Source organism: Lissotriton vulgaris, chromosome 5 (assembly GCF_964263255.1).
Source record: "Lissotriton vulgaris chromosome 5, aLisVul1.2, whole genome shotgun sequence".
NCBI lineage: Eukaryota > Metazoa > Chordata > Amphibia > Caudata > Salamandridae > Lissotriton > Lissotriton vulgaris.
Genome location: NC_141693.1, coordinates 1,832,790,107 through 1,832,813,446, shown reverse-complemented (window position 1 = coordinate 1,832,813,446; position 23,340 = coordinate 1,832,790,107). Strand labels below are relative to the sequence as shown.

The following is a 23,340-nucleotide window of genomic DNA, read 5'->3' as shown; positions in this document are numbered from 1 at the left end:
AAAGGCCCCAATCCCAAACAGTGCAAGAGCTGTGCATAACAAGTACTCCCACAAACATGCCATGTTTTAATAGGGCGGCAAGTACTATTGACGAACTCCACAAAGACCATTAGAGCAGCTTTTATTTTATTATTTTATTTATGCGTTTTTTTATAGTGCGGACTTTACCCGAAGGCGTCAGAGCGCTTCACAATAGGAACAGAAAATTACAAATGAACAAAATTACAAAAGCAGACGATAAGTTACATGAGGTAAAAGTGACAATTTTGAGCAAACAAAATACATGAGGTAGCAATCAGTGCAATACAGGAGGAAAGAGTGACAAGTGTGCAGGTTACAAGAGAAAACAAAGTAAAATTAGAGGTATAATACTGCAATTATGCTAGACACAGAGGCACAAGAACAAACGTTACATAGGCAATGGTGGCACTTGTGAAAGTATCAACAGCAAACAAAATGTGAGAGGTAGCAAAACAGTGTATTACAGCTGACCAGCCCACAACTTTCTACGTTTATCCCCTTCGGAGCTCCAGTTCGCCTCCTCTTTCCCTGGTGATCGTGGGCACACCAGACCATCACCAGGAGAAAACTCATTACCCCAATAGGCCTGGCACTCGCCTGTGATAGTTAACAAATTGGCTGGTCCACCTCTGTGTCATATATAGACAGTAAGAATGTCTGTATAGACTGCCGGCAGACTGTTCCAAAAATGCTGAGAATTAATTTCTCAAAAGACATTAAAAAACCTTTTTTTTAAAGAATAAACCTCTGACAGCAGTAGCACGAGTGGCATCACGTACCTAAAATATTTTGCATTGTAATCGACAGATTCTCTTGAGGCAGCACTGCGACCATGTTTTTTCGCGTTTTCTTAATTTATATTTAAAAATGCAAAGTTTAAGTTTTTCATCATCAGTCAGTCGTAATCAGGTCACTTGCGATACAGAAGCTTGGAGTCCGCTTATACACAGCCAAGTAGATGCGTGGTAGTAGCCATTTTGGCTCAGGATAACACGCACTCTTCAGCAGTTCAGGCTTCTCATGATCACGGCTTGTTTACTTGACAAGGCCTTTGACACACTTTAACGGAAAACCCGCCCAGAACAGAGCAACTATCACTGGCTGCTAGCAACGTCAGTCAAATGGCACCGAGCAAACACAAATCGTGTTTTCTGACCTCCTTCGCAACATCGAAGGCGGGTTCTACGACTAGAGAGTCGCCCATTGATTGGCCGGCAAAGAAGTCTATCAACCATGTGATATAGCAAGACGCTGTCTTTGGATTGGTTGCTATATTTGTCCATCAACTTCACGTTTCAAGACGCTTTTTGTGGATCGGCTAGCGTCAGCGTCAATCAGTCCTTCTGTGCTAGGTAGGCGCGTTCCTATGATTGGTGACCTGCGTTGTCAGTCATTGTGTCGCTGCCGACTCGTCTCTCGGTTGTTCGGTGTCGGAGAGTCTGGGGATTGGCCTGGGGCGTGCAGTGGGCGGGGCGGTTCTGCGCCCGCTCCGGTATGAGGCAAAAGTGTCGTCATGAGCGGTAAGTATCTTCAGCGGGCGCGAGGGGGGAGGCGGGGCTGGGGGCACGCTTCCGGTGCAAGGGAGTGTAAGGAGGTACCGATGGGGCGGGGCCCGGAGGGGATGTAGGCCGCGAGTAGGCGGGACTGGAAGGGTGTGGTCCCGGCGGCTCTTCCCATGGGAGATTGATGTGAGGCCCAAAATAAGAGTAGTTTGTACCCTCATACCATATAGTTTATCCCGCTAGGGGGAAATCAGGGAAACCGTATAACAGTATCCCCAGGAAACTCCCGCCGACCCATCAAGCCTATGTAGGAGGTACTGAGTACCTGCAGGAGAGTGCAATTCCCGATGCCACGCACCAAATTGATACAACAATTTGAGTTTACACTCCAAACAAAAAGTTTATCTGGAACTACTGATATAAGTATTTTGACAGGCACTAACTCGGGACTTTTTAATTGCAAAGCCAGTCAACGTGCAATTCACCTCTTATTGGTACTACGCTCCTGACGGAATACGTGCGCTACTCATCCTGTTAAGTCCATAGAGTTTAGAACCCGCACCATTCAAGATGAAGGCAGATCATACTTCCTCCTCCACCCCCTTGCTGCTAAGGCTATGTAACTAGTCCCAGAGAGAGCCTATGGAAATATCTCATAACTAGTTACAGCGAAAAGCCACAGTGACTATCCCGATTGCCGCTGTGCGTGTAATGTTGTTTACTGTTGGGACCTCAGGTACCATCGCTCTCCAATAAAGTAAATCCATTTGTTCACAAGGTATAAAGGAAATGTATGAATTTACAATATTCAGCTACGCTTTTAGATACTTAACGCACTAATAGTTTTCTCTTCAAGTTTAACCTCAAGTGCAGTTTCGTCAGCATTCAGCTGCAGCAGTTCCCGCTAGTAATAGTCATAAGAAACAGACATCGTAGTAGACCGATTAGAACTTTGTATATTGGAATGCACTCTAAAATTGTGCAGTCAAATAATTATTCTTTAAGTTTACACATAAATCAACATTTGCAGACTCAAACTAAACCGGTTTGTGGACACTGTTTTGTCTACAAGGGGTTTCCAATCTTTTCTGTAGCGAGAGCTTATGATTATTGAAAATCATTGTGAGCTACTGAATGAATGCTGAACAACTCTCACATTGTTACCAGATATACCCATCTTCATTGACTTTACGACTATTGTCCATAGATCCGGAAACTATTGTTTGAACAAAATACTTTGACTAGGATCACAATAATCCTGCTGCCATGTGTGTCTGAAAGCGTGTGTGTATGAATCTGATATATTGTATGGGTAAGTGAAAGCCTGTGTCCAATGTACTTTCAACAAAGGACCTACCTTTCGCCATATGTGGCACTGTTACATAGATAGTACAAACATCATTTTCTTTTTTTTAAATGGGCGAAATTTAAAGTGTAGAAAAATGCTCATAATATGGAACATATTTCTGCACTATAAATTTCTCTCATTCAGTTAAACTTATGGCACAGTGTCTGCTGGACACTGGGAATAAAGGGCCGCCTGTTTAGAAATGCATTACTTTGAAATGGGAGAAAATTAAAAGGAAGAATTAACTTAATAATTAAGGTAACTTTTCATTTAAATTTTGTCCCATTTAAAAGCATTCAGAAACATCATTTTGGTCACAGCTCCAATATTGAGATGACGATGACTTTTATTTAAGAATTTACTACCTCAGTGCTTCAGTTGTTGACCTCTGTGCCCCGGCCTGCCTGCCTGAGTACTCATTATTAGGCCCTGCTGTCTGCAGCCTGATGATAATGTAGCATAAACACAGCCTTCCCTTAACTTTAAAAGGAACATTTGGCCTTGTGCTTACTTAATAATTAAGTCATGGCTGTAATTGACTGGCTGGACACACCTGGTCTACATCAATGAAATTAACACACATCTACAAGACAGTGATATGGATGGCATGGAAAAGTCTTTTAGGTGGACATTGTTTTTGTCATTGAAAAAGTAGCGCATAATCGGTTGTATAGTCTTGAAAAAGTTCATATGCAGAAAAAATGCTGTGTTGACTGGTTATTTGTATTCAGATGGAAAAATAAAATAAATGATTTGCAAATTGGAGGTTTAAGACATTTTTAAATAGATTTGATAAAAGCATACTGAAAAGGAATATATATTTAAAGATATGAGTTTACCATTTTACAATGCTTTCCAGTACACCAAGTTGTAATAAAAAATATACGTCTCCTAAAATGATGAACAACACGCGTGAGAAGAGAATGTGGCATAATGGCAAGAGCAGCCAACTTTGGAACTGGGGGACCTGATCCGAGTCTCTGATTCAGCTCCATGTCCTGTGATTCTGGACAAATCACTTAATCTCCCCATGCCTACAAAAAAGTAAAAAAGCAAATGTGTCCTTGTGTAATGTAGCTAGTGCTCTTATAAAGTGCCCCAATACCTTCAGGCTGGGTTTTCTCTATATAAAACTTTCACACAAAATAAAACCAAAACCAGAAATTCCCAGCAGCCTCCTAGACAGATGACTTTGAAAGAGCTTATGCGCTAGCTCATTAATGCGATGACTCTGTACAGTGCTCTGCTTCCTTTCAGCTAGGGGTGCGCTACATAGATCCTGCATACATACATACCCAGGGGTCTACACTGTCTATTGTGCAGAGACTACATGACCTGACCGCTATTGGCTCTACTAAGTGATTAGGATAGAAAGGATGTTACAAATCAGGTGTTATATTATCTGTTTACCTCTCCTAATTTCTTCACTATCCAGGTGAAAAAGGGGAAAACTCAGTGGGTTTAAGATTAGAATCTATCAGAAATCTCACAAAATATACCCAGAAGAGGGAATAGTAAGACGCCAATGTCAAATTCCAGTAACTAACATGGGTTCTGCAGTAAACGACCGGGCATGGCTAGAGAGAAGGTCATTGGTAGGGGCAGGTACAGCTCTAGGCGTGTTATTTACACTACATTAGGCTACCAGCTTTGTGAACAGTTTTGTTACTCCATGTACAGCTGCTGGGGATAGTTAATTTACGGGGTTCATACCTCATAAATACGTTTGTGGTACACATTTTCAGAGGATGAGAAGCATCCCCTGGAATGTGGGGCTTTAAATCACGTTCCTTATGGTGTTGTACATCATCTATGTGGTACCACAGTGTGAATGGGGGAAGACGTTAGGGGTCAACAGTCACTGCAGACTTACCATGAGTTTCTCTCTGATGGATCAACAATGTCTTCTGCTCTGTGAGGTAAATGTCTTTGAATCTGTAACAGCTGTTTACAAAGTGAAATGTAAGTATAATTGCAGTTTGGGGAAACACCATTTACCATGCAGCCACTACCATAATGTGCCTTTACAAAAAAGTCACTACCCCTGACTTTACCATGCGTTCCTTTACCATGCAAGTCGTTGCAACGACTTGCTTTGTTTGGGAGGTGCTTTGGACTGTTTTTTGGATTTTAGGTCCAACACTTGCCCTATTGTTTCGTAGACTGGAGTTGAAATAGTAAATTATACTATTCCAAAGTCCAGTGCCACCCTAAGGCAAGTTGTTGTAATGACTTGCGTGGGAAAGGAACGCTTAGTAACGTCACAACTGTGTTGTATAGGCATGCATGGTAAATGCATGTAGGGTTCCATCATATAACCGCTATATACAGGGATGTGGAATTCCTATAGCCCGACGCGCAGTACATATTGTTTGGGGTCAAGGGCAACAAGTTTTCGTGTGTATTTTGTCCTTGGCACAAGTAGGCCCAACCCCATGCAGCACAAACCCTTTGGCTGCCGGTTTGCAGTACCAGATTATGGATCAGGGAAGGGCACTGTTTGCAGTTAAGAAATATTTTTGTCCTTGTGTTAATGCTGTTCAAACTTGTATTTATGGTTAATTATTATTAATTGAAAACCTTCATTATTAGGGTGAGCGCTCTAAGTAAATGTTGTAAGCTCTAACTGCAATATGACAGTGGTTCCATATAAAAATGTGCACACATTTTCAAAGTTTAGCAATATGAGGCTATGTATAATGCTCCCAGAATGCGCTCTGATTTGATGCAAATATTTGCAAATATTTGCAAAAGCTTGAAAGCAAGACTGATGATTCTTTGCTTTAAAAATAAAATGTTCATAAAAAAATGAAAGCAGCAAAAAAAATTCACTTTACTACTGTAAAATTTCAGGTACCATTTCTTTGCAGCACCATTTAGTAACGTGTTGATGCATGCTAGTATTTCCCAAAAACATTCATAAAGGAAAATCAGTGTAACCAGTATCCATAAGATTATGGGAAACACAAATAAACAAGCATTGGCAAAGCCAGTAGATCTGAAATTGGTGGTCAGCTTTTTAGATTCGTCAATGTGTGACTTGTGTTGGCATAGTTTTTGTAAAACCTTATTGGTATGAGAGCTGTTGGGCCCTCACCATTAAAACAAACATTTGCAAAAACAAAAATTGGTTTTGGTCTCAAAAAGCACACACTGCAACAGTAGCTACTGGCACTGAACAAAACTACTTTGTGTGCAGATATGCTCCTTGTGAAAGAGCAGAATGCTGACAGCTGATACAGAGAGAGAGAGAGAGAATGAATTTTAATAAACACAAAAGGTCATGGTCATTTCATTTCATTTCATAAACTTTTATTCGATTATAAAAATTTGCATAATCATAAAAAGTACAATTTATAAAAATCATCGGTTTTGTACAGAAATTCACATGTAATAGTTTATAAAACAATGCCCTGACGGGTTTTCATTACTTTTTTTAAAAAGGTTGATATCATTTTGGCTTCGTGCGGGTTTACCGGTGACTGGAGGTAAACAAGCGCTGGATATGTGCTTCTGAGACCGCTTGAACGAAGGAGGGGAAAAATCCATTTTTTCCTGGCTACGCTGTAGTATTTGCAGAACAGTGTGACATGGACCGTTGATTGCTTGGAGGCCCCGTCACACGGACAACAGCACAGATTCCGAGACCAGTTGTTCTGTTCCGGAAATGAAACCAAGCGGAAGAAAAGTCTTGTCAATAGAAACTTTTCGTGGTTTGAAAGATAGAACGTCAGGTAGGGCTGTATCAGTTTCGCTTGTTGCAATAGGCAGATATTTCCGTTTTGTGTTTTTACAAACTCAGCCTGATTGCGGAGTTCTCTTAAGTGACCCATACATAGTTCTTTAAGCTGTTTCTTTGAAATGTCTTCTATTGAAGGTGGATCGAGAAAATATTGCTCCCGATCTAGATCTTGAAAAAATTTAAAAATGTAGTTGAGCCAGGGAATTTTCCTCCAGTGAGCTAGGCTAAGGCAATCGGCGATGAGGGAGCGTGTTAAATGGCTTTCTGGATTGCACCATATGCGATGCCATAGAATGAGAGGCTGGCAGCGTATGGTGTCTGTCACAAATTCCATCCCTAGCTCTCGATGTGATGCTAGAATCGGAGAGCTTTGGGGAAGGGCCAGAATATACTTAATGAAGGCATTCTCCGTTACCTGTAGTTGGTTAATGCTTCCGTATCCCCAGATGCCTGCTCCGTAACTAGCCACGCTGTGGCACTTTGCATAGTATAGCGTTAACAGTTCGGAAGGAGCTGGTTTGCCGAGTTTCCTGGAAAAGGCACAAAGTGCTGATTTTGCTCGACGGAAGTTGAGGTTTCTGGCTTCAATGGCTTTGCGCCAGGACATTGAATCGTCCACGAGTATACCCAGATAGGGGTATACTGTTGTTTTTTCCAGCTTGGTGTTATTTATGTGTATGGATTTTGAGGTTCCGTGTTTGGGTCCTATGATCATTGTAAATGTTTTCTTTGTATTTACTTTTAGACCCAGAGAGTCCATAAACGTCACGTATTTGTTCAACTGTCGTTGGAGTTGATTAGCTGTTCGGGCCAGGATGACCGAGTCGTCGGCATAGAGGAGGATGGGTATAGGGCGGCGTGCTATCTGTGGGAGGTCCTGGCTCCCTGCCAACATAGCTTTTTCGATCCCGTTGGTGTATAGATTGAATAGGAAGGGAGCCAGTACACACCCTTGCCTTACTCCTCGTGTGATTTTAAAGGGACGTGACAGTTCGCCGCCGATGCCATAACGCACTCGGCCTTCTGCGTTGGTGTATCGACCCCTAAGGAAAGCCAGTATCGGTGGGTCTACTCCAAGATTGGACATCATTTCCCACAGCTTAGCATGCTGAACGCAGTCAAAAGCCGCGCTCAGGTCTACGTAGACCAGGTAGATTTTTCCTTCTTTTGCGTGAGCGTATTTTCCGGCCAGGAGGGTCAGGTTTAGGGCCTGCTCCACCGTTCCGAGCCCCTTCTGGAAGCCATATTGCAGGTCTGTGAAGATGTTGTTTGCCTGGGCCCAAGATTGTAATCGGTCCAGGAGTAGTCGGCCTGCAATTTTGCCCGTGGAATCCAGAAGGGAGATCGGCCGGTAGCACGCGGGATCGTTGCGGTCCCCTTTCTTAAATATTGGCAGGAGGGTGGATGATGACCATGATGGAAGGAGACCGATTTCAGCGACTGCAGTCATTACCCGGGTTATTATTAGCGACCAATAGTCACTATTGTATAAAAACAAGTCCATAGGTACCCCGTCTGGGCCGGGAGCCTTGCCAGTTTTTGACGCTTTGATTGCCTTTCTGACCTCAGTGACAGTGAAGCGTAGATCAATTGGAAGAAAATTTTTCTCTGCTTCGTCCTCGCGTTCTATTTGAGGTATGTCAGATGGCGAGCCAAAGATTTTTGTAAAGTGGTGAACCCAGTCATTCTCGGTTACTGCTACGTCGAGGTGGTATGGATCAGTGTTGTTATCTAAAAAAGGTGATCTGATGGTCTGCCAAAATGTGATGCTGTCCTTTTTTAGTGCGCTTTCGTGTAGTTGGCACCAAAGGTCTCTCTTTATCTGCCGCCTTCGGTTTTTCCTGGCTTCGTTATACGTTTTCCTCCGGAGTGAAATTAATTGGGCATCTCTTGGTTTCTGCCGGAGGGCTTCGTTTAAGGACGAGAGGGCCTTTCTGCAGTCTGAGTTAAACCATCTTTTGGTTTGGGGTTTAGGTTTGTTTGCCGTGTATTTGAGTAACTCGTCTCTTATTGCCCCTTGAATGTTATGGAAAGAGGTGATGATTAGTTCGGGAGAGGCCTCTGCGGACAAACAGTCCCTTAACCAGGGGTGCGTTTTTTCAAGTATCCTTTGCGAGGTCACTTCAGGGTCGACTTTCGCCCATTTGATGGCGTACCCGTTCTTCTTCTTTATTGTTATTGATTGTTGGTCAAGAGAACTGGTTTTAGTTGTGGAGGGGCCCGCTTTCTCCATTGTGAGCTCCACGCTGAGGGGATAGTGATCGCTAATCGGACTGGACCCTACTTTGTAGTTTTTTAGCGAACTTTTACACGTATTAGAGGCTAAGATAAAATCAATGGTGGACGTGCCGCCTCGCCCATGGAAGGTGGGTAGAAATTCCTGGGCCGGGTCCACTAGTTCGTTTACAAAGTCTAGGTCCAAAGTGAATAGGATTTCATTTAGCTTATTTCCGCTTTCAGTGTGTGCGAAATGAGGGATGGGATTTCCGGATTCAGATTGTAGGCCACAAATTCCGATTTTGTGGTTTGGGCATAATGGGTGGTTGAAGTCGCCTCCCCAGATGTATTTTATTGTCGTGCTTAGGTTCGCGCTTTGTAGTGTGGATATGTGAGCCACCATTTCGTCTAGGTTTGTACAGCAGTCCAGAGTACCTGCGTTATTATAATAATTTATGAGTATATATATGTTCCTCGATGCGGTAGTCTGGTGGGTAATTTGGATGATTTGAAAAGTAGGTGTTTCTTTCGTTAGTTTTACCGTGACTGCTATGGTGTTGGAGAAATAGATCATGAGTCTACCTTTTGGTCTTCCCATTGTGCTAGGCGTTGCTTTGGTAAAGAATGTCTTATATCCCGCTAGATGGAGGGGGGATGTACGCCAGGTCTCTTGTAGGCACAAGATTTGGTAGCTTCCTGCTATTTCCAGCCATTGAGGGCATGTTATTTTTCCGGTTAGACCTGCGACGTTCCAGAAAGCTATGCCTATATTCATGGCCTCGTTATCTGTCGAGGTGGCGGGTACTGTTTTGTGGTTGGTAAGGATTTCAGCGGCTAAAACTTGGTCAGTGGATGATCTTTCGCTCATGTCCGGTTTTTTGGGGGAGGTGTGGGTCAGAGGGTTGTTATGTTGGATCGTTGGTGTCTCTGGTGTGCCAGGCAGTTTTGGTGGGACTGTCGGGTGCTTATCAGAGACTGGGTGATATAGGACTGCAACTGTGTGTTGGCTAAGATCGACCATAAGTGGTCAATTGACCATATCGAGGCACTCGTATCGATTTTGGGTCGGGAATCCCTGCCAACCTTCGTATGCTGGGTAGGGTCTATCCTGCCAATATGGAACTTGGCCATCAACGTACCTTTCTCTTTCTCTTGGCCCCCCCCTGTCTAGGTACTCACGTGGGTAATCCCTCCGACTCCATGGCGTTTGACGCCATGGGTCCTGGTTTCGTGGGTCTTTGGGATGATGGTGCCATTCCCAGGGTGGTAGGTTATGATGTTGTTTCACTGGGGGGTAAAAAAGAGAAAGGTGGCGGGCGTCTATTCCCCCTTTTTTCTCGAGTTGTGGCCAGGCACAGATGTAGTCTACCGTTGCGGGATCTCTGCATGTTACAATGATGCAGTCACCGCGTATTGTTTTCTTGGTTTTGCCTATCCAGGCTACCCTACGTGCTGACGTAATCCCTCCTGATAGATGTGATTCGAGAGGTCTATTTATGCTGAGCCACTGCATGGCCTTATTTTTAAGTGACCATGCAGTTTCTGGAGTGTCTTCTGCTAACTCGGGTACTCCTGTTAAAACTATTGTGTAGGGAGTAGCTTCAGGGGGCAAATGGGCTGGACGTCTAACTGTGGGGAATTTTTTCGGAGTGGTTTCCGATGTGTTCTTGGATGTTTTTTGGGGAGGTATTGGATTTGTGGGCTGGGAATCGGGTTTCTCTGTGGGGATTCTACTAGAATCTGGGTTTTGGGCTGGGCATGGGGTGTGTGTCGTGATCTTGCCTTTGGTAGTTGCCTGCTGTGCTTTTTGTTGTGGTGGTTTCTCCTGCTGGGGGTGAGACGTATTTGTTATTGGTTTGGGTGTGGTAGACGGTGGATTTGGGTTCTTCTGTGCTGCGAATGTTGCGTTTGAAGGATTGACTGTTTTCTGTATGTGTTTTTGGTTTTGCTTTTTTGGTGGGTGTGAGGTGTTTCGCTGGCCCTTTACGTCTATCCTAGTATTTGTATCTAGAAGAGTGGCCGATATTATTGTCAGTTGAGCTTCGAGATTTCTGATGCTCAACTGGATAGGCTTTAGGTATTGGTAGAGTAAATCTTTGGTAGTGGTGAGCACTTGTGATGTAATTCTGCAGGTCTTACATTGCTCAGATGTGTTATTGTTGGAGATTGCCTTATGTGGAAGAATGGAGTCGGGAATGTGCAGTATGCTATTGGAGCATGGGGAGTTTGAATGGGCCATGGGTGAGCTTTGTGTTTTTTCCCTGAGTGATAGTCGAGTCTCCGATGTTGCCCTTTCCCTCTCGCCATGCGGCGGCGGATTGTCGGTGGTTTGGATATCTCCATGGGTTTGACATCCAGCTAGGTCGGGGGTTGCTTCCAAGTCTTCTGATGTTATTGAGAGATCCGACTCAGAATGCGTGACTGACAGATCGACTACTGAAGGGACGGTGTTAAGTTCTGTAATTGGGAGAGGCACTGGAAGTGAACTGTTTGGGAGGTCAGGTTAATTGGGGATGCAGCGTTCGCTATAGCACCAAGTGATGAACGCTTGGCGTTTGCGGTCATAAGATCCATTGAGACTCTCTTTTCCATTAAAGCTATGCTTTGATTTATTGTTTCGTTGACCCGTGATATAAAAAGGTCGATAGGGCCAGTTACTTGTGCTACCTCCTGTGCGTGTTTGGATTTGGGCTTGGAGGCACTTCTAGTTTTTGGCGGCATGCTTGTTTGTTGCTGGGTCGTCTATGAAAGAGGGATGGCCCGGTCCGGTCTCTATCGGGCACTAACGGGCAACAACGGGCCCGCCCTTGGCCCGGGCTTCGCCCGCGCGCGTCCCGCGATGCGCGTGTTAGGCCCTGTTTAAGTAAGTGAGGTGTAGGGAAGGGGTGGGGCACTGGGAGGGGGCGCGGCTCACGCGGGAAGAGGGAACAGCTGATGTTACTGACGCTGTCCCTCGCAGTCCCCGGGCCGCGCCTCTCGCCTCCGCTGCGGCCTCGCGTCTCCTCTCACAGGGTCTCCGGCTGGTAGGCTCAGGAAGGCTGCTCCTGCAGCAACGTCAATTAGGGATTGGAAAAAGCACTGGCGAGTCCTCACAGCAGCAAAGTCTCTCTGGCAGCGGCACCCGTGGAGCGGGGGCCGCGAGAGCTTTTAAACAGCCTGTAGGGGGCGGAGCACTGGGAGGGGGCGCGGCTCACGCGGGAAGAGGGAACAGCTGATGTTACTGACGCTGTCCCTCGCAGTCCCCGGGCCGCGCCTCTCGCCTCCGCTGCGGCCTCGCGTCTCCTCTCACAGGGTCTCCGGCTGGTAGGCTCAGGAAGGCTGCTCCTGCAGCAACGTCAATTAGGGATTGGAAAAAGCACTGGCGAGTCCTCACAGCAGCAAAGTCTCTCTGGCAGCGGCACCCGTGGAGCGGGGGCCGCGAGAGCTTTTAAACAGCCTGTAGGGGGCGGGGCACTGGGAGGGGGCGCGGCTCACGCGGGAAGAGGGAACAGCTGATGTTACTGACGCTGTCCCTCGCAGTCCCCGGGCCGCGCCTCTCGCCTCCGCTGCGGCCTCGCGTCTCCTCTCACAGGGTCTCCGGCTGGTAGGCTCAGGAAGGCTGCTCCTGCAGCAACGTCAATTAGGGATTGGAAAAAGCACTGGCGAGTCCTCACAGCAGCAAAGTCTCTCTGGCAGCGGCACCCGTGGAGCGGGGGCCGCGAGAGCTTTTAAACAGCCTGTAGGGGGCGGGGCACTGGGAGGGGGCGCGGCTCACGCGGGAAGAGGGAACAGCTGATGTTACTGACGCTGTCCCTCGCAGTCCCCGGGCCGCGCCTCTCGCCTCCGCTGCGGCCTCGCGTCTCCTCTCACAGGGTCTCCGGCTGGTAGGCTCAGGAAGGCTGCTCCTGCAGCAACGTCAATTAGGGATTGGAAAAAGCACTGGCGAGTCCTCACAGCAGCAAAGTCTCTCTGGCAGCGGCACCCGTGGAGCGGGGGCCGCGAGAGCTTTTAAACAGCCTGTAGGGGGCGGGGCACTGGGAGGGGGCGCGGCTCACGCGGGAAGAGGGAACAGCTGATGTTACTGACGCTGTCCCTCGCAGTCCCCGGGCCGCGCCTCTCGCCTCCGCTGCGGCCTCGCGTCTCCTCTCACAGGGTCTCCGGCTGGTAGGTTCAGGAAGGCTGCTCCTGCAGCAACGTCAATTAGGGATTGGAAAAAGCACTGGCGAGTCCTCACAGCAGCAAAGTCTCTCTGGCAGCGGCACCCGTGGAGCGGGGGCCGCGAGAGCTTTTAAACAGCCTGTAGGGGGCGGGGCACTGGGAGGGGGCGTGGCTCACGCGGGAAGAGGGAACAGCTGATGTTACTGACGCTGTCCCTCGCAGTCCCCGGGCCGCGCCTCTCGCCTCCGCTGCGGCCTCGCGTCTCCTCTCACAGGGTCTCCGGCTGGTAGGCTCAGGAAGGCTGCTCCTGCAGCAACGTCAATTAGGGATTGGAAAAAGCACTGGCGAGTCCTCACAGCAGCAAAGTCTCTCTGGCAGCGGCACCCGTGGAGCGGGGGCCGCGAGAGCTTTTAAACAGCCTGTAGGGGGCGGGGCACTGGGAGGGGGCGCGGCTCACGCGGGAAGAGGGAACAGCTGATGTTACTGACGCTGTCCCTCGCAGTCCCCGGGCCGCGCCTCTCGCCTCCGCTGCGGCCTCGCGTCTCCTCTCACAGGGTCTCCGGCTGGTAGGCTCAGGAAGGCTGCTCCTGCAGCAACGTCAATTAGGGATTGGAAAAAGCACTGGCGAGTCCTCACAGCAGCAAAGTCTCTCTGGCAGCGGTCAACGCCAGACCAAATTAGGGGACCAATTATTAAAGAAAGTCTCAAAAGTGCACCCTCGGTATATGTCCTGGCATTAAGTGCAGCTATGTGGCTTTCGTGAATTCCCAAAAAGTAGGACAATAAATAGTACTCCTAGAAAATATTTGTGAACTGCATTTTATCATGAGCAAATTTGCATGTGTAGATTTGCTCATGCAAAAATCTGAGTGTTTGCTAGTTCACTTTCCCTCCAACTACTTTTATCCCAACTTTGGAAAAAGGTTTATGTCTTCCATTGTCAGGAGTACATTTCCAACATTTCTCAGTATGGGAAAAGCTTAGAGAGGCGTTGTTGAAAACCATTATAACATGCAATTTAGTAGGTTTTCACAGACTCAAAAGGGCATTCTAACCCTGGAACTATTGCTTACCACTGCCCTCAGCCCCAGTATGTAGATCTGAGAAACGTGGCAACAAAAGGGGATTGCAAGTATTCAAACAGCACTATGGTATGAGCCCTGGCATAATCAGAGAGGCTATACCAGAGCTCTTACATAATGAGATTGCTGCTATAATTTGACGCCACACTACATGGCACCAAAGGGACACGTGGATTTTGTTATAAGACAAGTAGATATATGAAGCAACCTGCCCCTTGGACAAGTAGGTATTTTATTAAATTCCACACCCTTGTATATAGATATCAGTCACCTTCCCACTTCCTGTTCTGCAGGTATTTGGACATTATCTTTGATAAAGCACACAAACGAGCTGACTAACAAATGTGAAAAGAAACGTAGTTGGGTGTAGGTATCTGACTGAATCACGATGAAGGACCTCACCCAACTAACCAGTTTAATAATTCATCTCAGAACCTATATGGCACTGATCCTCTGGATCAAGGTGCAGACTGCAACCCATCAAACTATAGAAGCTTGTGTGGGGAAAGAAGTCAAGAATGGTTTGTTACATGCCATTCTGAAAAACATGCAGTTCTGAGGGTAATGTGCTGAGGGGAAGTCCGTATGTATCAATAAAACTACTTACATACATGGTAAACTGTGTAGAATTTATTTTGTCCCCTAATTGTAGGTTAAAAAGCAGAGGGGGATAATTCTACCCAATAGGCTTCAGGGACACAGCACTCTTTCTTTTCTTTAAAAAAAAACTTTAATAATGAGTGCTGCGCCCGCTTCACAGACACCGCTCTGCAATACAATAGGTATTGCTTTTGGCATTGTAAATGACAATGCCTTTGACATTTTTCATAAAAGGCATTGCCATTTACAATGGCAATAGCTCAAAAACTCACAATTGCGAAACCTTTTGCATTGTAAATGCTTGTCATAATAGCCAAGTTGTTTTTTTCTGTAAGGAAAATTAGTTATTTAGTGCTAGGTAAGCCTATTTATAGAGCGTGTTCATTCCATAACGGGTCAAACTTCTCCACGAGGAAGGTGATCCTTTGTATAACAGCCTAGGTTTGTGTATACAGAACATAGTAGTTTATATTGCTGCCTATTTAATGAGCTTATATTATTAAACAGAGACCATGGATTTTTCTGAAGGTGACACAAGCAATTAATTCTGTGCAGCCAGGGAATTTTCTTATAAGGAGATACTATAACAGCGGACTCTTGTCCTTTAGGGAACAGAAATCATTCCATAGTGAGTCCGACCATTTCTGGAGGGGACCTAATGAAATCGTTCATACTCTTTCCCACAAGAACTCAGTTTCATACCTTTGTAATCCAGGCTATTGTTTTATGGAGATCACTGGAGATAAATCAATTTAATTAAAAAAAAATATTTCGGTTCTTTAAACCATAAAAGATGCATTTAAACACGTACCATTTCCATATGCAAATAGTGCATCAATGCTATTACAATGTTAATAAATGGGAAAAGAAAAAAAGGTGTTGGGGCCATTTCATTAAAAACATAATTATGTTTAAAATAGGCATCAAGATAAAAATAGTAATAACGCTAATATAGGACTCCTTATTTTTTGTAATTTGTTTGTGCTTTCATCCTAAAACATTAAAAAACAATGAATAATAATAAATTCTGACTAACATTTCCCACGAACAAGACTCCCTTATACCTGTTGTATCTACATACTCATTTATCAGTACCCTGGAGATGCCTAATCATATTTGTTACAACTTCAGTCCTGATTTGGCCCTTAAAAAGCTTACGACAAGTAAAAATTTACTGACACTAAATACAATTGGTTGTGATGTATCCGTTTTTTAAATTCTTTCTGCCTCTCTGCAAGACCTAATTCCCATATTTATACAGATATGTCAAGCCCATTTCTTTCTGGGCTTGAGATATAGAGGACATAAGAATAATACATGCAAGTCAGTTTCTTTAACCTTCTTTGGGCATAAAGAACACAAATCATTGCCTGTTCCAACGTTATTAATGGCCCATTGTGACATAATTGCATTTATATAGAATACATCGTATCTAACCTTCATGTATAAACTTTTTGCTAATTGTGGACGCACCTCATCAAGGAAGGGCTCAAAATTTGCAACGTCCTTGAACAAAAGGAACTTAGTCGTTAACGATCCTTTGGTAGACCATATAACACGCTATTTTGAAGGTAGGCCCAGAAAGTTGTTTTTAGCTGTTTCGTTGGGCCTATCCCATTAATGGGCTCGTCCCAATTTTCTGAACCACAAGGAAACGTGTCTAAGCCACAGAATACTCCTATGCTGGTCCAACTTTAAATTCTCCTCTAAGCCTACCTTGTAGTGTAACAATTCTGTAGTGGAGCAAATTCTGTATAAGGGTCTTAATAATGCTTGATGGTCAGTACATTTGACATTCAAATCCAGGATAATTGGAATTATTGGAGCTTGCGCAGGGAGGCTTAAAAGCATTCTATAAAATTTGTTTTCCCCTATTTCAAAGTTCTTTTTGCAGTAAGGAACCCATATTTCGGCCCCGGAGAGTGTGGCTGCTTGGGCTTTATATTTGAAGACCTCCAAGGCTGGGGAAACTGCTTTGGAGAAACTACTCCTATGCTTTTTCATTATGGGCAGAGAGTTTTGGAGTAAAGCTATATTTTTTCCATTTGCGACTTCCAGGATAGCTTTGTATCCAAGGATATGCCCAAATAGTTAAAACTCTACACATACTCCAACTTTTGGTTATTTAGTACAATGTTTTAAAAAAAAGTTTTATGGGGGTTTATGGCCATGTTTGTTTTACCGATATTCATTTCAAGGCCTTTCTTTATACAATCAGTATGGAAGGAGTATATTAGGTGTTTGCGATATTAGAATGGTGTAGAATGGTGTCGTCAGCACATATAAGTGCTGGCACCAAATCTCCTCCCAATTTAGGTGCGTCGTTCTGGCAACCATTCAAAAAGTTGGGGATTTCATTTACATAAAGTGAGAATAAGGTTGGTGCCAGCACACATCCATAACGTACACCTTTTTTAATGGGGATTGCCTCAAATAATTCGCCCCTCGGACCCCATCTTACTTTTGCATAATCCTCTTCATGTAGTTATATTATTTGGTTTAGTCAATCACAAGGTACCCCTTGGCATCTCAACGAGTACCGTAATAGATCCCATGGAAGAAGTTCAAACGCTGCCTTTAAGAACACAAAAGCAACGTAAAGGTGACCCTTCCTTATTTTGACATATTTCCAACAAGGACATGTGAATCTGAAAACCTGATCCGTTGTGCTGAGTTTTGTTCTAAAACCTGCCTGGAATTTTGAAAGCACATTATTGTCTTCAATCCAAGGGTTTAGTCGATTTAAAATATGCCTAGCATAAATTTTGTGTAAAAGGTCTATTAGACTGATTGGGCGATAGTTTGCAGGGTCATAACGGTTACCTTCTTTTAAAATTGTAATAATTTCATCCCCTGTCCAAGTATCTGGGATGGGGGCTCCCAAGGCTATTGCATTACTTAAGGAATTTATGTATGGTACCCAGACACTGATCTCATGCTTCAGTAGATCACCCGGAATTCTATCAGGTCCGGGAGCTTTCCCTGGTTTGACTGCACTAATTGCCATTTTTGTTTCGTCCAAGCTAAAAACAAGAGTAAGATCCTTTGTATTGGCTGCTAGTCCATCGATATGTAGGAGTTGCCTACTTTCCCCTGCAGCATACAAACTAGAACAATGATCCGCCCAAGTGTTTGCATCTAAATATATATCTTTGACTTCCCTTCCTGTCTCGTTCCCTTTGGCCACAAGGTTCCAAAAACCTTGCTGGTCCTTTGCCTTGGCTGCGTTAAGTAAGTCTGACCAAATGCCATCGTCCCATGTTTTCCTCGCATTATCAAGCATTTTCTTATATTTAGTCCTAGCCTCCCTGGTACTGATTATACTGCCATTTTTTTATAGCCATTATTAGTTCGGCCTTGGCATCACGACATGCCTTATTGTACCAGGAATTTACTTTTTAGGTCTCGTAGAGAGACCTTTTGCCATCCATCCACAAAGCTGACTTTTTACGATGCGGATTTTCAAAAGTTCACGTGAATCCCAATCACGTGACCTGCTCTCATGCACGAGCCTTCCCCCTGCCAACAGCCCAGCCTTTCTCCCTTCACAGACATCTGTTCCTCTCTCCCTGCCCCCCCGCCGTCACTTATTCACGGCCACAGGCCGTCCTAATTGCATTTTTTTCAGCCTGGCTACTTCAAAGGGTTCGGCTTCGGCTGCCCCGCCCCCTGCAATGCCGAGAGCTTCTTTTGCGTTTCTTTTTTGCTCTCCCTCCCTGCTTCGGTCTGGTTTCTGCTTGTTTTACCATTTTTTTTTATTTTGTAGTTTGTTTTGATTTATTGTTGAGCACTAACCCCTTGCCCCCCACTGCTGTGACAAATCCTGCAGCTGAAGCAAGTTATTGCTGCTGGGCCAGAGTCAGTGTGTACCCGTGATAATAAACACACAAGCCACCAGATATCCGTCGCAGGAGTCAAGAAGTACTGCTCTGTGTGATTCACTACTTGACCTTAGCTCACTTCAGGTTCCCTGGTCATCGCATTCCCCTTTCGGATTCTCCTTCTTTCCCTCCTGCTTATATTCTCCTGAATATCACTCTCTCCCCACCAAGCACTCTTAGCCTGCCTCACTTCTGTGTGTCTTGCTGCCTGCCCTCAACTTCAATACGCTCCCGCCTCTGTGTTCTGCATCCCTCTCTTACTCACTTTTAATTTCATGTTTACTTCACGCACCCAAACACGTATGCTTTCACCCAGAGACTGCTACAAGCTTCAAATAGTCTTTGCAGTGTGTTGCGTTGTTTGGGTACTTTCCATCCGCGCTTCAATTCCCTCCCCCACCACAGATCGCGTCACTCTGCTGGACTCTCCACTCTCCCCGCCACCCCTGCCTCTCTATACTGCAGCAGGCCGAGAGCGAATGCCATAAAGAAACCTTTTGAAAATCTCTGCTGCTTAGGAAGTGCCTAGTGCACCCATCCTTGCATTCCAAGACAGCGCTCCCAGCTGAGGTGTGACCAACAATGCAGTTTTTTTGAATAACAGACATTTTCAAATATATACAAACCCAAGAACAATTTAACTGTCTGCGCTGCGCACTTACACACTGCTCCCTCTCACACTGCCACCTCACACATTAGCCCCCACACACTGCCCCCTCACACACAACCCCCCAAACGCACACACACACCCCACACACACCCACACACCCCCAACACACCCACACACACCCACACACAACCACACACAACCACACACACCCACCCACAACCACACACACAACCCCACACACACAACACCACATACAACCCAACAAACACAACACACACACAACTCAACACACAAACACAACCCCACACACACAACCCCACACACACAACTACACGCACACACCACGCACACACACACCCACCACACACACAACCCCCACACACAACCCCCTCACTCACACCAACACACACACCACACATCCACACAACCCCACACACACAAAACACCACACACACAATTCCACACACACACACCACACAAACCACAACACACACAAAACCCCAGACACACACACACACACAACTACACACACTCACACCCCACACAACCCCCCCACTAACACACCACACACCCCCCACACACACACACAACCCCCACACACACAACTGCACACACACACCACAGCCCACACACAAAACCCCCAACACACTCACAACCTCACACACATTGCAATACAAATGCTATAGGTGTCACATTTGCAAATGTAATAACTTTTGACATTGTAAACGACAAAGCTATTAATGTCAGTAATTTCAAAAACACGTCAATAAAATTTTTGACATTTACAATACCAATAGCTCAAACTTTCCAAATGAGAGACCTATTGCATTGCAAATGCTTGTTTAATTTGACCTTTGTTTCCTCTTTTCTCTTTCCTGGGTATATTAGTCACATTTGGCAACCACGCTGCCAAAAGTTCTTTGTATAGGTCTAACAGACAATCTTTATCTACTGGTTGGTCTATATGGGGTGTAAAGGTATCTGTAAATATATTATAAATGTTTGTCCGAAACTCTCTATTCCCTAAGACAGAAGGGCACTTCAGTGATCGGCGAATATTGCTTACTAGAAGGTCATCTAAAGAAGTGTTACTATCCTCAGTACAAGGGGAGGGGGGGGGAGGGGGGTAAAGGAAAATAGCTGACTAGATAACGTCAGTACAAGTGGGCGATGGTCGCTCTCAGTTCTTGGATCTATTTTTAGATCAATTGCATGGTGCCAAAGTTCCAACGATACCATTATGTAATCTCTGTGACTACAAGAGTTACCTCTACAGAATGTGTATGCTTTCGGTTTGTCTGATGGTAACTGTCCGTTAGAAGCTCTTAACCCATGCCCAGCTACAACGTTCATTATTTGTACTACTGCTATGGTGCATGGTACTGTGCTATTGCTTTCTAGCGCAGGAATCTTATTAGACGTATCTTCATCCTCAAATAGATTACGAAAAACAGTCACTGGTTCGAAATAACAGTTTAGGACCCCACCTACTAATACCATTGCCTCTGTTTTGGAACAGAGTCCAGATGTTCTATAACCAGTGACTCTTTTCTAGCTGGGCTCGGTCTGTTATAGATGTTAAATAGATATAGTACCCTTCCATCCTGAGTAGTTATTTTTACACCAACCATATCTTGGGATGGTATACTCAGTTGAGTTATTCCTATTTCAAGGGTTACTCTTATCCATATAACTAGACCCCCTTGATGGCCTACCCCTTATAGAAGGGATTGCATCCACACTAAGGGGTCGATTAGGATCGCTGACGGACAAAGCCCATCCGCCATCCTGTCTGGGGCAGGGACCGTCTGCCACCTGGGCGGAGGTACCGTGCCCCGTATTAGGATGCACCCTCCACAGTGGCAGGTGCATCCCGCATTTTTAATATTGCGACCGACGGTGCTGAAAGCACCTTCCGCCGCAATGTCAAAATTGCATGTTGTGTGTTTCACAGCACACATGACAGGCCCCGCGCGGTGCCTGCCATGTTGTACTGTGAAACGCAGGGGGGTACCATAGGTACTCCCCATGTGCACCTCCCACCCCCCTTCACCCTGGGGGCCCGCAGCGGGCCCCCAAAGTAAAGCCCGTATGCCTTTCCGTGGCGGCATTGCCGCCACGGAACAGCATCTGCATCCGGCCATCATAATATGGCTGGCGGTGTATGATAGACACCGCCACCATATTAGACCTTGCGACCGCGGCGGACGGTCTTCCCGTCAGCCGCGGTCCCCCGCAATCGTAATATGGCGGGTGGGGGAAATAGGTGGCGGACGGGCACAGATGGTGGACGGATCGCCACCGCCTGCTTGGCGGTGGCGATGGCGATCTGTCCGCCATCCTAATCGGCCCCCACATGTCTTATATCCAACTCTGTGTCATGTTTCTACGGCCCAGGTCTCTTGTAACAAGCAGATATCGCTCTGTTCAATATACTCATCCCAGTCTGCATCTCTGAGATTCCTGTTAATCCCTGCTATATTCCACGAAGTGAGGCGTGCATTTGATGATTCATTAATCGCACTAACAGTAAGCGGGCCACCCACTGTGTTACTATTAACTCTAATGGTGTTGCTTTCGCTCATAGCGACCTCTATGGACCCTAGTAAAATGGGTAGAAGGGCAGGTGTAACCCCCTCTTCCTCATGATTGTTGTGCTCATGTGTTCCTCCTTCTTGGAACCCTACATCACGTGATAGGCTCTGTAATTCTTCTAATCCCTTTTTATTTTGGGCAGTCTTTTTACTCATATTAACTTTTTGCTTTTTCCCATAAAATGCTGCTTTTTGTTGTCAATCAACAGCTTCTAAGGTCGATAGCCCCTGGTATCTGTTTAAGGTTGTTAGGGGGCCAGTGGTTCCATTTACAATCCTCCTGATTGGTGGTCTGTAATAATATCCCAAAGGAAGGGCACAAATACGAGTGCTCTGGCAGGGCATCTCCTCTTGGGAGTTTAATAGGGTTCGGACCATACGTGGCCGTCGGAAGTTTATAACTATGCAATCCTCCTTTATCTTCTTTGAGGAGTCACCTACCCTATGGACCATCAAAATATCGTTTGTGTTTTGTGGATTAAATTTAGTTAGCCAATCAACAGTTTTATTTCTAAAGTTGGACCATGACTATTTCTGTTCTCTTTTAAGAGCAGGGACCCCGGCTGAGATTAAAACATAAGGGCATAAAGCTGGCAATAAACGTAGAATGTCTGTGTTGGGAATTAGATCAGTTCCCTTGGGGCTGTGTGTTGTGTCAGGACCACTTCCCATTTTTGAGTGTTTTGCGCGCCATATACCTGATGTCCGTCATTAAATCCTTCTCCACTAACAAGCAATGTCTGTGACCCGCTCCTTAAATTTCCACCCCATAGGATACATTTGTTATTGGTGTTTGTTTCTCATCTCATAACTTGTGATCTGCTCTGGTTTTGTTTGGACAGGACAACAGCCTGCGTTATAGGTTGTGCCCCTTCCATAATCTCTTTATAATATCCTTACTTAAGATATCCAGTTGAGCCATGGCAGAATTAAGCTGCTCTAGTTTTACATCTATAGAACTCAGTTTTATATGTATGTGGTCGTCAATCTGAGACAACATGCGACCTAATGCAGCCTTACAGGTTGATGTAACAATGCCTTCTTCATGCTCAACGCTCATACCCATTTTAGCCGAGTGTGAGGAAAGGTCAGCTTCGGTTTTTGTGGCAAGTGATTTACTTAGGATTTCCGTTTGCTCATGTATGTGGGTGGTTTCCTTAAAAAAAAAAATAGGAGGGCCAGCTATTTTGTTTGAGTTGGTTTCTTACAACCGTTTTGTTTTATTCTTCTGTGGCTGTTTGGTTTTCTCCTTTGATGCATTTTGCTTGCCTTGGTACGTGTAGCCTAGAGATGTCAGGCCTGCTTGTGTCATCTGAGTTAGTGTTCGTAAATGAGTCTGGCGTGAATGGTAGGGTAGAGGCCATTGGCTCACTATGAACTATTACTATTGGGCTAGTGCTGGCTGGTTGCAATGTGGCAGTAGGATTTGGAGTCATAGTTTGTCTGTAGGTAGGTAATCTAGTGGGGTCAAGTGACAAGCTTCTCTCTGCCAGCTCAATTTTGTGCGTTAGGAGAGATTCGGCTCTAATGATGAAGTCGTCTAAGGTGCCTGCAGCACCCTTTTGCCTACTCATATTTCCAGTTATTATTATTTGCCCTATGTATT

The 23,340-nt window shown here is 45.3% G+C and overlaps 1 protein-coding gene across 2 annotated transcripts in view; it reads left to right on the top strand.

The window, feature by feature from the left end:
* The first annotated feature begins 1,330 nt into the window (after positions 1-1,330).
* Positions 1,331-23,340, top strand: part of SP2 (Sp2 transcription factor) — a 156,700-nt gene continuing 134,690 nt past the window's right edge. Inside the window, exon 1 of one of the 2 annotated variants that reach the window (XM_086924295.1) lies at positions 1,331-1,541. In XM_086924295.1, coding sequence (XP_086780421.1) covers positions 1,535-1,541 — 7 coding nt within the window. In that variant the 5' untranslated portion in view covers positions 1,331-1,534. Of the gene's footprint in view, positions 1,542-2,213; positions 2,260-23,340 lie in introns of those variants that run through there. The other variant, XM_086924294.1, reaches the window with a different exon arrangement.